Source organism: Carassius carassius, chromosome 40 (genome assembly GCF_963082965.1).
Source record: "Carassius carassius chromosome 40, fCarCar2.1, whole genome shotgun sequence".
Classification (NCBI taxonomy): domain Eukaryota; kingdom Metazoa; phylum Chordata; class Actinopteri; order Cypriniformes; family Cyprinidae; genus Carassius; species Carassius carassius.
The window spans coordinates 4402518-4415067 of record NC_081794.1 but is presented as its reverse complement, the minus strand read 5'-3'; the positions used below and the strand labels follow the sequence as shown (position 1 = coordinate 4415067).

Genomic DNA, 12550 nt, shown 5'->3' with positions numbered 1-12550 from the left:
TATGTCCTTCATATGCCATTACACAAAGTCTTCACCAAACAATATATCATTTACATAATAACATCTGTTTGCAACGTTTGTATTTCAATAATCCAAGGAGATTTTGAATACACACAGAGGGATAAAATGTGTCTATCATACCTGTTTGCACTCCATGCAAACAAGATGCTATTTGTTGCTATTTAGGCTTGGTGCAAACAGTATATCAACCACTATTTACACTCAGTGTATACAACATCTACCTTCTTTGACACCTAATGTAAACATCCACTGCTTTCAGAAAACATGGCTTTTTCCAAGAAATCAGACTGTCGGAATAGAAATAGATTAAAGAATGTGTTTTTAGTTGTAATCTTACTTGAGCTATCATGGCTGGCGTGGCATCCACTTGTGTGGCATCGGGGTACGGAATGACAAGGTCCATGATACCAGACCACGTTTGGGCCCACATATTTCCTGGGAAAAACCGAGCAGAGAAAAACATCAGCCAACTGAAAGGCAGGATGTGAGAGATGGTGTAGTATCTCTGACAAGTGGCACTGGAGGAAACCGCTGGGCTTGGAATTCCAAGCCATTTAATCTCCAGCCATGTGGAACCATTGCGTACACACAAACGCAAGTACACACAGTGCAAATGTTGTCACTGATATGTACACACACACACACACACAGAGTCACGCTTGATGATTTTGAAAGCACATTAAATCCTGTCGATTGCTTTGGAGTTGCCGCAAACAACTACAGAATATCAATGTAAACCCTCAAGAAAAAAAAAAGATGTGGACAGTGTTGTTTTTAGCAGATAAAAATAATAATATCCTGGCCATTTTCAGTGATTTTAATCTTTGATAAATTTGACTAATTTCAGTGAATTCAGCAATGAATTTTTTTTTTGTTTTTTTGGCATAAATTATGTTTATTTTTTTTTTGTAGTTGTTCATGTTTAACCATTACTGTGAAATAAACTTTGAGTTTAAAGAATTATGTAGAGATGCATGGTTAGAAAAAGATTTGAAAATGTTCAAATCAAATAATTTTCTATATTTGCATTGAGGTGGCAAAGGATACAGAATTCAGATTTGGCTGACCACCACACCACTCTCGTTTAGATAAAAACATACATTTTGACAAAAACTGCTTGAGGTCAAACAAAATCAAAATATTTTAAGAAAAATAATTTTTCATTGGAACTTTTTAGGGTTGAAAGTTAAAGGCTTGAGGCTGTCATTGTTTGAAATATCATTTATATCACAGTATGCCATTATATCTGCCCAGCACAGGACTGCTCAAAGTATTCTATATTAGATTGATAAAGAAACTTGCATGAATTAGAAAATCAAAAGCTGGACTTGCTTGATGCTAAAATGTGTTATTAGATGTAATGAGCCATGAAATTGTCAGGGTGCTGCTGTCATGCTGATAGAATAAAATATATATATATATATATATATATAAATGGTATCATCTGCTTTATGGATGAATGTCTCAGATCATCTATCATGTCTCAGAGCAGACGAAACAAAAAATGGCAAATAAATAAAATACATTTAAAATGATATCTCAAGATTTGTACGTAGTATTGCTGATTAGTCAAATGTAAAAATAAAATGCTGTATACTTGTCTTCGTGTGAATTAAATATTTTTATTAAAGCTACAGAAGTTATTAAGTCAAAAGCAGTGAGTCATGAGGTTTATTAGGCTGCTGTCAGTTTACAGGGCACCTATTATGCAAAGTTCACTTTAACATATTTTTTATGTGTCTGAGGTTTGTATGTATCGGTGATGCGCGGGTCAATTTATTAATAACCCGCACCCAACCGACGTTTTCAACTAACCTGCCCGCAACTCGGACCCCATAAAAAATGTAATAAAATAATGTACCCGACCCGCTTCTTGACCCGCATTTTTAAAAAGCAGTAAATGCTCATCGTAGCGTCATTGGGCTATAGGAACATAGGCAAAACTAACTAGGCAAAAAAAAATGAAAATAAATAAATATATTATAATTTTGTCAAGAATTATAAAAAATCGTCAGTAAGCTCATAATTTGTACTAAAATAGTCTAGTCTGTCTATTTGTATGTTTCTGCAAGGTCAGTAGACATTGAGGCTCGTTTTTTTTCCGATCAGAGCTCTTGAGCGGAGAGCGTATTTCTGAATATCCCGATCCGCTCGCTCATTCCGTGGGGTCTCTCGCTCAACCCAGAATGGCCTGCTGGTTCGAAAATATGCAAGGAGTCAATATATTGTTTAGTAGTAAACTGGTGTTTTCTGTGTTGCTGTAAAGATGAAGTTGACAATGCAGACTCGCCATGAACGCCAGAGAGAAATGCACATTTCATATGGATTACATCATCAGAGAGTAGCCCATTTATTTTGGTTTGAATATTTTTGTTTAAAAGAAGACATTTCAAGCTTTCTGTAATATATAGCCTATATTTCTCAAATCTGAGGCACACGCTGAGTTTAGTTCACATGCAATGCAAGTGATCCTGCCAGCGCCTTATTACATTGTCTGCTAGGCTATATATTTGCTTCTTATTTATTAAATACGGGTAACTGATTGATAAAACATTGATCAAAATTAAGATACAATTTATACAAAACGAAAATCTTTTAAAAAGAGTTTTCTATAAAACAAAATGTAATGAAGTCGTCAAAATCATGTTTTACCAAAAACAGCGATGTTGCTCCCATTCAGTCTTCTTTGCCGCCTCCATCTCTACGTGCAGACTGAGCTCATGCGTCATCTTCATGCCAGTTATTCAGCCAATAAAGTGTAGGCCTATGTATTTCAAAAATGTGTCTAGTACTATATAAATTTTATTTCAAACGACCCGACCGACCGCGACCCGAATATCATAAAAAATATTTTTGGATGACTCGTAACCGCGGGCAACCGCGGGCGACCGCAGGCACCCGCTCATTTTGGATCAACCCGCGCATCACTGATATGTGTACACCGCTACTCTGTTATGGTAAAAAAAAAAGATTATTTTCTCCATAAATCATAAACAGTTGCTGTGTCCCAATTCACATACTATCCTTCCTAAATAGTATTTAAAATTAGAATTAGTGCATCCAAAATCCTAATATTATTTGAGTGATAAGTATCCAAAAGTTTCCTGGATGGTTTACTATTTCCAGTGGAGATTTAGAAGTGCAGATCTAATATTGCTCACAACCCACTGCGTAGATTCAGTTAATATCGAAACTTAGTCTTGAAAAATAATTTTACTACACTATGTATATTTTATCTCTCACCGAGCAGATGAGCTGGAATTGGTCCTTTGGGGTTGATTCGTTCTGCTCCGTATTTCTTGTACAGTGCCCTGCGCACATAGGCATGAACGTTGATGTAGAGCGGTTCTAGATCTTTCCACAAGGCCTCCAGATCCTCTTCAAAGGTGGGGGTCTCATACAGAGAACGCCAGAATGCCCCATTATCCGTGTGACCTGATATTAGATTTACAATCAACATTGGAGCTTCAAATACAATCAAAACTCTCAGGAACTATTCTTAATGTGAATAAGTTTATAAAATGTGGCCTGAAAATTTAATTCACAGAAACATGAATATCTTTCTCCAGCTGTCCCTTTACTAAAAGTGCTTTATTTTCAGGCACTTACCATTGCTTTTTGCAGCTAAGTTGGCAAGCTCCACGTATCTCTTGTAGCTGCTGCGGAGCTCTCTGCCCGAGGCATTACGCCAACCCTGCCAGGCGAACAGCAGCTCATCGTAATCTCTGGACTCGGCCATGATCTTATTCAGATCTGGAAAACAAAACACAAACACATCAAACAGCATAAAGGGTTATAGTAATCAATTTGGCAGGCTGTGATATGAAAAACAGACTCTGTAAGCACTTTCACTGGTCACTGTTCACTGGTTAGCATAACTAACAAAAGACAGAAAAGGTCACAGTTTCTGAGTTTTTGCACAGCATGTGCATAACTTTTTTTATTATTATTTATATATAATCTTAAAAATCTTAAAAATCTAAAAAGTGTTCAAATTTTTCACAATTTTGAAAGTCTCTTCACTAAGGCTGCATTATTTGATCAAAAATAAAACCGTTTTGTAAAATATTATTACACTTTAAAAGACCTTTTTTCAATTTTGATACATTTTAAAGTATAGTTTATTCCTGTTATGCTGAGCTGAAATGTTAGTGCAGGGGTAGGCAACGTCGGTCCTGGAGTGCCGATGTCCTGCAGAGTTTAACTCCAACCTAGAAAAAAAACTCAATTGTCTGTAGCCTTAGTAATCCTGAAGTCATTGATTAGCTTGTTCAGTTGTGTTTGATTAGGGTTAGAGCTAAACTCTGCAGGACAGCAGCACTCCAGGACCGAGGTTGCCTATCCCTGTGTTAGTGTAACCCCTCTTTCCCGGGTTCTCACCACCACACCTCATTCTTGCACTAACAAGGAGGCTAAATACTGCAACCACTAGCATATCTCTTGAGATCAGAGGAGTGACGTTTTACCTGCACAGCATCTATTCGCTGGCCTCTGTTACACTCACCCCCTAAACCTCACCCCATCTGGGTCACGGCACCAATGTTTATAAATTATTATCAATGTTGAAAGCAGATGTGCTGCTTAATATGTATTTTGTGGAAATTATTATACTTTTTTGGGTTGCACTTTATTTTACAGTACATGTACTTATAGTGTACTTACAGTGTATTTATCTAAGAAAGTTCTGGTAATACAAGGTAACTACATGGGGTAGAGTTAGGGTTTGGGGGTAGGTTCAGGGTTAGTACCTAGTTATTACATAGTTATTGAAATTACTATAATAAGTACATAGTATGTAAATGAGGAACAGGACTGTAAAATAAAGTGCTACCCTTTTTTGGTTAATAAAATATATTTATTTTGTAACGTTCTTTATTGTCCCTTTTGATCAACTTAATGCATTCTTGTTAAATAATAATAGTAATAATAAAACTACACCCAAATTCTTGAACAGTATAGCAAAATGAATAAAAGTGAACTCACCTGGATCTAGAGGCAGGCAAGTTGATTGATTCTTGCAGACTGTGGCTACACTGTACAGGGTCTCCATGGATGCTAGCAAATTATTGTACTATGAACAAGAAAAGTATATGAGAAGTCAAAATGTAGTCTTTCAAAAAATCCAAGTTAAATTCTAACAAAAACAACTGTAACCTGTTGTGTTGCCAGAGAAAAATGAAAAAAATTTAAGAGACAAAAAGAGAAAATGTAAGTCACCATATCTGCAGACATGTTGAGCATTGCATTTAGAACCTATCTATCTATCTATCTATCTATCTATCTATCTATCTATCTATCTATCTATCTATCTATCTATCTATCATCTGTCTTACCTCTATAAGATCTTCTTCAGAAAGTGCAGCTCTCTCAAGGTCACTCAGTTTGGTCAGGATTCTCTTCACCGACTCGTCCTGGAAGTCGCTGGTGTCGAACTTACGGGCCTGTAGTCCATAGATCTTAGTGTGGTTGGCCATCTCCAAGTTTTTTTGCAGCTAAAGCCAAAAATGACAGCATGAGACTCTGAGAATGAGTGGTGTTGTAGATGAGAGAGCAGGCCGGGGCTCACCATGATCTCCTTGTTGGCTTCAGTGATGTCAGTGTTGTAGGTCCAGGAGGCCTCAGTGTAAGCGTTCCAGACCTCCTCCGCCGTGCTGTTGTATTCCTCTAACAACTGCTTGGCCTGCATCTCATCTGTTATTTTACCTGAGGCATTCAAAGAACATGAGGATGAGTTCTGCTAAAATATCAAAAACAGAATCTGAAAAAATAAATCAAGGCTGATAACAACAACATCATGTCTAACTTTCACATCAAAGAGAGAAAAATAAAATCATCCCTATGAAAAAACCATGTGCAAGTATGTTGAAGGACACTTTTAAAGAGTACTTAAGTTGTACTTAATAGTACTTATTAAATGCAAGATTACTTAAAGGTAAAGTTAGAAAGATTTTTATTAATGTTTTTGTCAAACTACAATCCCTTAACCCACTTTATTGGGTTTTAGTAAATAGTAAATGTTCTGCTGTAATGGGTTTAACACCTTCAAAGAAATTAGTATTTGGCTACAGAAGTGCATGTTTGCAAAGGTGCTTTCAAACAATATACTTAAGCGCAGACTTAATGTGATGTTTTTGGATGCTTCGTTGCATTTTCATTTCAATTAATTTAAAATGCATTATATAGTTTATATTATAGTAATATTATTAAAACATAATGACTTCAAGTGTACTTTTAATTAAATAATACTTATAATTTTACACTATTACAGTGCACTTTTTAAGAACTTTAGTCATGAAAGTGTATATTATTTAAGTACACTTAAGTGGCATTTTATTTAATCAATTTCACATTAAAAGTACATTTTTTAAAATATACTTTTAAGGTTTCAAGTACACTACATTCAGTACAATTAAGCACACTTTTTCACAGGCTTGAAAAACATGGATTTGGCAACTCTGCAGCAAAGAGACGCAACATTTCCACCGGGTGTATTTACGTGCAGGCCAGTGGAGACGATTAAATGTGTTATTTGTAACGTATTATGTTATTTTCTTTTTAGAATTAACTAAATTAATTAGCTAAACTAATAAAAAAATAGTTTGCACACATTCTTACCGATGTCTTCAGGGTAGCCTTCTGGTACTGGTGGCACCCAATTAAAATCAGGCCAGCCCAGCGTCTCTCCTGTTTTCTCATTCTGTTCCTTCAGCCAGGTAGTAACGGGCTCAAAATAGCTCATCAGGGCACTGGCGTCCATTTTGTTAGTGCCCAGAGCCTCTTGTAGCACCTCTGTCCAAGGCTTTGAAGAACCAGCCTTCAAGACTTTCCTTCCGAACAGAATAAAGTAGAACTTAATCTCAAAGTACAAATTTTCCGTTCATCATGAAAATACAGTGGTTTCATTCAGACCCCCAGCAGTCGCACTTTAAACTCAATACATACTCTAAAACAGCTCCAGCCTCTCTTGATCTGTAGATATCACATTTGTGCAGAGGTCCGGTATGTCCAGCAGCCTGACATAATTTCTGATGGAACTGGAACTGCAGAATGAAGCTCACAAAGTATCTATGAGAGGTTAAATGAGAGGAAGTAGTTATCTTCTCTGTGTATTGATTATTGATTGCTAATTTAGCACGGGCAGCTCATGGTGATAAGCCCACCTGATGTACGGTGTGTTTCCAGGAATGTGATATTTCGCTCCAGAATCAAAATGCTCCTCTGTGCGTCTGGTTGGTGGACAGATGCCTTGGTATTTTGTTCTAATAAAGGGGAAAATATTCATATTCAATTCAAGAAAGTATACTATTGGTTTAAATTTAAATACAAATACCTTGTCTTAGTTGACTGACAGCATTAAAAAAATAAATATTTACACTCCTATTTAAAGGTTTGGTGTTGGTAAGATTTTAATTTGTTTTATGTGTTAAAAGTGTCTCATTGTCAGCAAGGCTATATTAATTTAATCAAAAATGCAGAAAGGAATCATATGCTAATTTACAACTCAAAAAACATTATTATCTTGTGCCGACAAATACATACAAAATATGTAAAAATATCCACCTTGGAAATTATGCTCGAAAAAACTCTCAGTTATTTCTTAAGTGAAAGTAAACAGTTGCGGAAAAATGGGATGTGTATTATATTGGATGCGTTCATCGTCTCTTAAAGTGACCGCGCCTAATTTAGCTACTGGTTGCTGTAATGTTAATCCAAGAAAATGAAAGAAAATCACTCACTGCTCTTGACTGAATTACTTTGTAGTTTTAACAGTCAAACCAAAAATTATTCCGACACCAGATATAATTGTTGATATATATAGCAAAACTGTAATGTGAGAAATGTTGAAGGTATCTGAATAAATGTAGGTTTGATTGTATATTTCATTTTTACATTGAAGACTATCCAGTGCTATTTTACATTTAATTATTTGTACCTTGTACCTTTGTTCTGTACCTTGACACCTACAAATTTGAAAAAAAACTTAAACATTGTGTAAATAGCACAAATAAATACAAATAAAAGAACATACAAATGAAACAATTTCAAACAGGTCCCACTGGTACAACCTTCACCGGGGCCCCGCTCACGCCTGTTTTACACATACTCCATCTGCAGTGCGTATGCAGTCCGTGTGCGTTACGTATGTGGTGCAGCACGGACTCGATGTGCTTTCACACAGGACGCGTTTGCAGTCCGCTACTCGGTACGTAAACGATCGCTGCACTGCTGCAGACGCAACGCTCCTTGAACGCAACTGGAATCCGTTAACATTGGGTGCGTAAAAAAATATGCAACGTAAAATATATATATTGTACATATATATATTTTTTTATTTTCTTTTTTTTCTCCAGGAATCATTACATAATAGAGTTCAATAGAACAGCATTTATTTAAAACAGATATCTTTTTTAACACTATAAATGTCTTTACTGTCACTTTTGGTAAATTTAATATCCCCTTGCTGAATAAAAGTATTAATTTCTTAAAATAAATACATAAATAAACATTTTACTGACCCCAGACTGTGGAAGTGGGAGTAAGCAGCAACAAAACAATAACAAAAAAACACTAAAAAGGTTGATGTATCATAAAAAGGTACAGTAGGTTACCTAAGCATAACTATCATGACCTGTTTAATATTAAACAGTTGTGAAAAAGAAGTGCACATAATTATGCACTTTTAGTGTATTTCAAGTATATAAAAATATACTATAAAGTACAGGACAGGGATGCCGTAATGGCACAGATGATCGATTGCTGAACTCAGTGTTCCGTTTTGGTTTGTGTTTTACTGTACCTGAGGTGCCACCATTCTGCATTGTAACGTTCAGGCGGTGTTTGTCCACTAAACACACCCCAGCGCCACTGATCAATAAGGTATCCAAAAGGAAGGAAGGCGATCTTTTCCAAAGCCATCTTCAGCAGGTAGTTGATGTCACTCTCTATGGAATTTCAAATACTTCATCAATTGATCTCAGGTTTACGTATCATTCTGAATGTCTTTCACCTACCAGCATCATCGGTCACTTGGTCCAGGAGGCCGATGGTGTGGAGATGTTTGGGTGTGGACACAGAGAGAGACAGCACATCTCCTATGGCCTCATGGAAGCCAGGGTTGGCTCCACTCCTGAAGCTGACCGGCTGCTCTTTGTACTGGAGGTAATACTCCACATGGCCCATCTCGTGATGCACGGTGAAAAGCTGCTCCATAGTCACAGTGGTGCACTGTTTGATTCTGCCAGGGATCACACATTTTGCTATATTACTTAAGAATATGTTTGATGGTGATTTGTTTATTTTTTTTATTACATTTTACAATCCCTTTACAATCCCAATCCCTTCCCAATCTGACAGTATGAAATATCATTTCCGCCACAGAATAAAAAAACTAAATAAAATAGATAAATAATATTATTGTGGCTTTTATTCGCAAAATCATATATTTTTTTTAGAATTCTGTATATCTCAGAATTGCATGATTATATGATCAAATACAAGTTCACAATTATGAAAAAAACATTGGGGAAAGTGTTCAAATGACAAATTTACATAATTTGCAATTGTGTGAAACAGCCATGCATTTGTTGCTGCAGTAAAGCAATCTTTGCTTTTTGTGGAAGTTCGTGTCCGCTCACCAAACTTACAAACTCCCAAAACAGACATTGGGGAAAGATACAGAAGCCGTCCGCTTTATGAGATGTCCTTGAACCATCTCATAAACTCACATTACAAGTTAAAAAACGGACATACAGTTGCTTTAAATTCTGTATTGTTAATATTGTTCATTGTTATTTTATGTGAACTATAGCTAACTAAAATCAACAAACAAAACCTTCCAAAACATTCCAGCTAATTTTGTAACTAGAATTTAATGCAACCTAAATGCACAAATAGATTAAAGCATGATTGGAAATAATAGATATTTATGTACTTTTTTTTTCTTTACACATTCCATGTCTCATCTCCCAATTACTATAATCTCATGCATGCTTTCTAATGACACTGTTGTCTTTTTGGTAACCAACTGCAGTTACTTTACACAAATGCAAAAACTGATTAAGAATGACAGAATACCTCAGGGAATATGCAAGCATTAGATATCCTAAAACAGTTTGCCACTGTACAGTAATATGAACTACTGTACTGAGATAATGTACCTGAAGTCTTTGCGGTTGTAGAAGTCCCAGGCTGAGGCATGGCAGACCACATCCCTTCCGTCAGTGGGTTTCTCCAGCATGGCCTTGTCCCAAAACTCAGGAGGCATTTCGAGCAAACCCAGAGAGGTGAAGAACTCCTCAGCAACCCGGAACATGTGAGTAGCATTATAACCCTATGGGTACCAATCACTTTATCAGTCTCTGGAGTGCTGAGGATATTATTACATTATAAAGATACAGTTCTGTTCGCTTACTTTAGCAACCATAGTGTCTGTCACATCTACATTGGGCTTATTAGGAAAAGGGATCATCATGTTGTAGATGTTGTTCCACGTTTGTGACCACATATTGCCTGAAACAGAAACCAAACACAATAAGAACGTATGATAAAAAACTACAATGTAGAAAACCTGAAAACGTGGTGACAGTTTACTTGAAGCCTGAATGTTTAATATATGAAATTGCATTCATAATGCATTATATTACAAAGTCAGAATTGTGTGATGTAAACTTGCAGTTGCCTGTTGATAGCTTGCAATAAAATAAAAAAATTAGTCTGAATTGGAAGAGGTAAACTAACAATTCAGAAAAAAAAGGTCAGAATTGTCACGAGATGTAAAGAAAAAATTCCACTATATCTTAAATGATGTTCTGTGTCTAATATCATGGTGGAAATTAATAAAATGTTTAACATTATTGGTAAAAATAACGCTAAATAATAACACTTTACAATGAGGTCTCATTACTTAATATTAGTTAATGCATTATATCTTTTCATAAACAATTGTCACTAAAGTTATAATGCATTATATTACTTGTATACTCCTTTTTAAATCTGAAATTGGTTATTTACTGTGTTTCAATGCATTATATAGATTTTATAGATACAGATTTTATCATTGAATTTAGGATAGTTTTATGATGTTTTATAACAGTTTTTATGAGACATACCATGCATTATTAGGTGCAGTACAAGGCACAATTAATGCATTAAAAATTATTTTATAATGCATTATTTATACAGGTTACAAGTGAAATGTTACCAATGTGACAAATTACTTATGCCGCTCTATGGTAAGTTTCTTTGAACAAAAGTGCCTGCTGACTACGCAGTTGTACAGTAAATGTAAGCAATCTGAATCTATTTTCCTGTCCAAGAGGGTTATTTTTGGCCAGAATATTTTGAAATGAGGACCAGATTTTATGCTTTATGTCAAAGTCTGGCTTTGTAGTTGTGTAATATTTTTCACAGTCGAACGACTTACCCAAGAGGTGGGCGGGGATGGGACCCTTGAGGTTGATGTATTTAGGACCATAGTAGTCGTAGAGCTTTCGGCGAACAAAGGCATGCAGGTTTTGGTAGAGAGGTTCCAGCTGTTTAAACAGATTCTCTAGGTCTTGCTTGAAGGTGTCAGATTCGTACCAGGAAAGCCAGTAAGCGCCTGTATCATCAAAGCCTGGGGAGAACAGATAAGAAGAACGGGCATCAAATCTCTTTCTTGATCTTTCTCCCCTCTCTGAGAATTATTCACTCACCGTCCATCCGAGATGCCTTGTTGCTGAGCTCCACAAACTCAGGGTAGAGGGATCTGAGTGGGACTCCTGAGGCGTTGTGCCAGCCTTCCCAGGCATACAGAAGCCTCTTATAGCTTCTTGAGGTAGCCATTATATCTGTGAGCTCTAAAGAACACATGAATGACATAAATGCATAATAATTAAAGAAATATAGTTAACCCCAAATTTACTCACCCTGAGGCCATCCAACATGTACTGTATTTGGAGCAATTTTATGAATGTGTATTACATTTTTAGCCAGAAGCAGTGGTTTGAAGATAAAAATGTCTTACTGATGGATTTGTTTATTACAAACATGCAGCCTTTCGCTTCATTAGATGTTAATTTGGAGACGTGTGGATTATTGTGATGTTTTTGTCAGCTGTTTGAACTTTTCATCTGACGGCACCCATTCACTGCAAAGAATCCATTGGTGTTTAAGGGATGGAATGCTACATTTCTCCAAATCTGTTCTCAAAATCTTGGATGGCCTGAAGGTGAGTACATTTTCATTTCTAAGTGAACTATTTTACAGTAAAACAACTTCTAGTTTGAGATTTAGGTTATGCTGAGTCTTGCAGATGAGCCCCAAATGAAGAAAAGGCGTCTGTTTACAACTGTGTTCTGGATTTTTGTGGTTCATACAAGCTAAATCAGTGCAGTTTCTCAGGAAGAGCCTTGAATAGAAGCACATGTAACACACGTTGATTTTAGCACTGGATCATATGGCTGGATCCATGAAGTGGAGGACAGGAACAGTAGGAAAGAGTTAATGTACATCAGCTATAGTTTAGGGATGTGTATTCATACAGAGTCAG

General features: G+C 36.2%; 1 protein-coding gene across 1 annotated transcript in view; it reads right to left on the bottom strand.

Moving 5' to 3' along the window:
• ace (angiotensin I converting enzyme (peptidyl-dipeptidase A) 1) overlaps positions 1–12550 on the bottom strand; it is a 30546-nt gene that overhangs the window by 5533 nt on the left and 12463 nt on the right. Inside the window, exons 4-18 of the mRNA XM_059531786.1 lie at positions 11715–11858; positions 11444–11635; positions 10433–10530; positions 10179–10351; positions 9033–9256; positions 8819–8963; positions 7182–7280; positions 6964–7086; positions 6637–6848; positions 5588–5724; positions 5355–5513; positions 5005–5092; positions 3631–3774; positions 3265–3456; positions 359–456 (exon numbers count right to left, since the gene is read on the bottom strand). Coding sequence (XP_059387769.1) covers positions 359–456; positions 3265–3456; positions 3631–3774; positions 5005–5092; positions 5355–5513; positions 5588–5724; positions 6637–6848; positions 6964–7086; positions 7182–7280; positions 8819–8963; positions 9033–9256; positions 10179–10351; positions 10433–10530; positions 11444–11635; positions 11715–11858 — 2228 coding nt within the window. The remainder of the gene's footprint in view (positions 1–358; positions 457–3264; positions 3457–3630; positions 3775–5004; positions 5093–5354; positions 5514–5587; positions 5725–6636; positions 6849–6963; positions 7087–7181; positions 7281–8818; positions 8964–9032; positions 9257–10178; positions 10352–10432; positions 10531–11443; positions 11636–11714; positions 11859–12550) is intronic.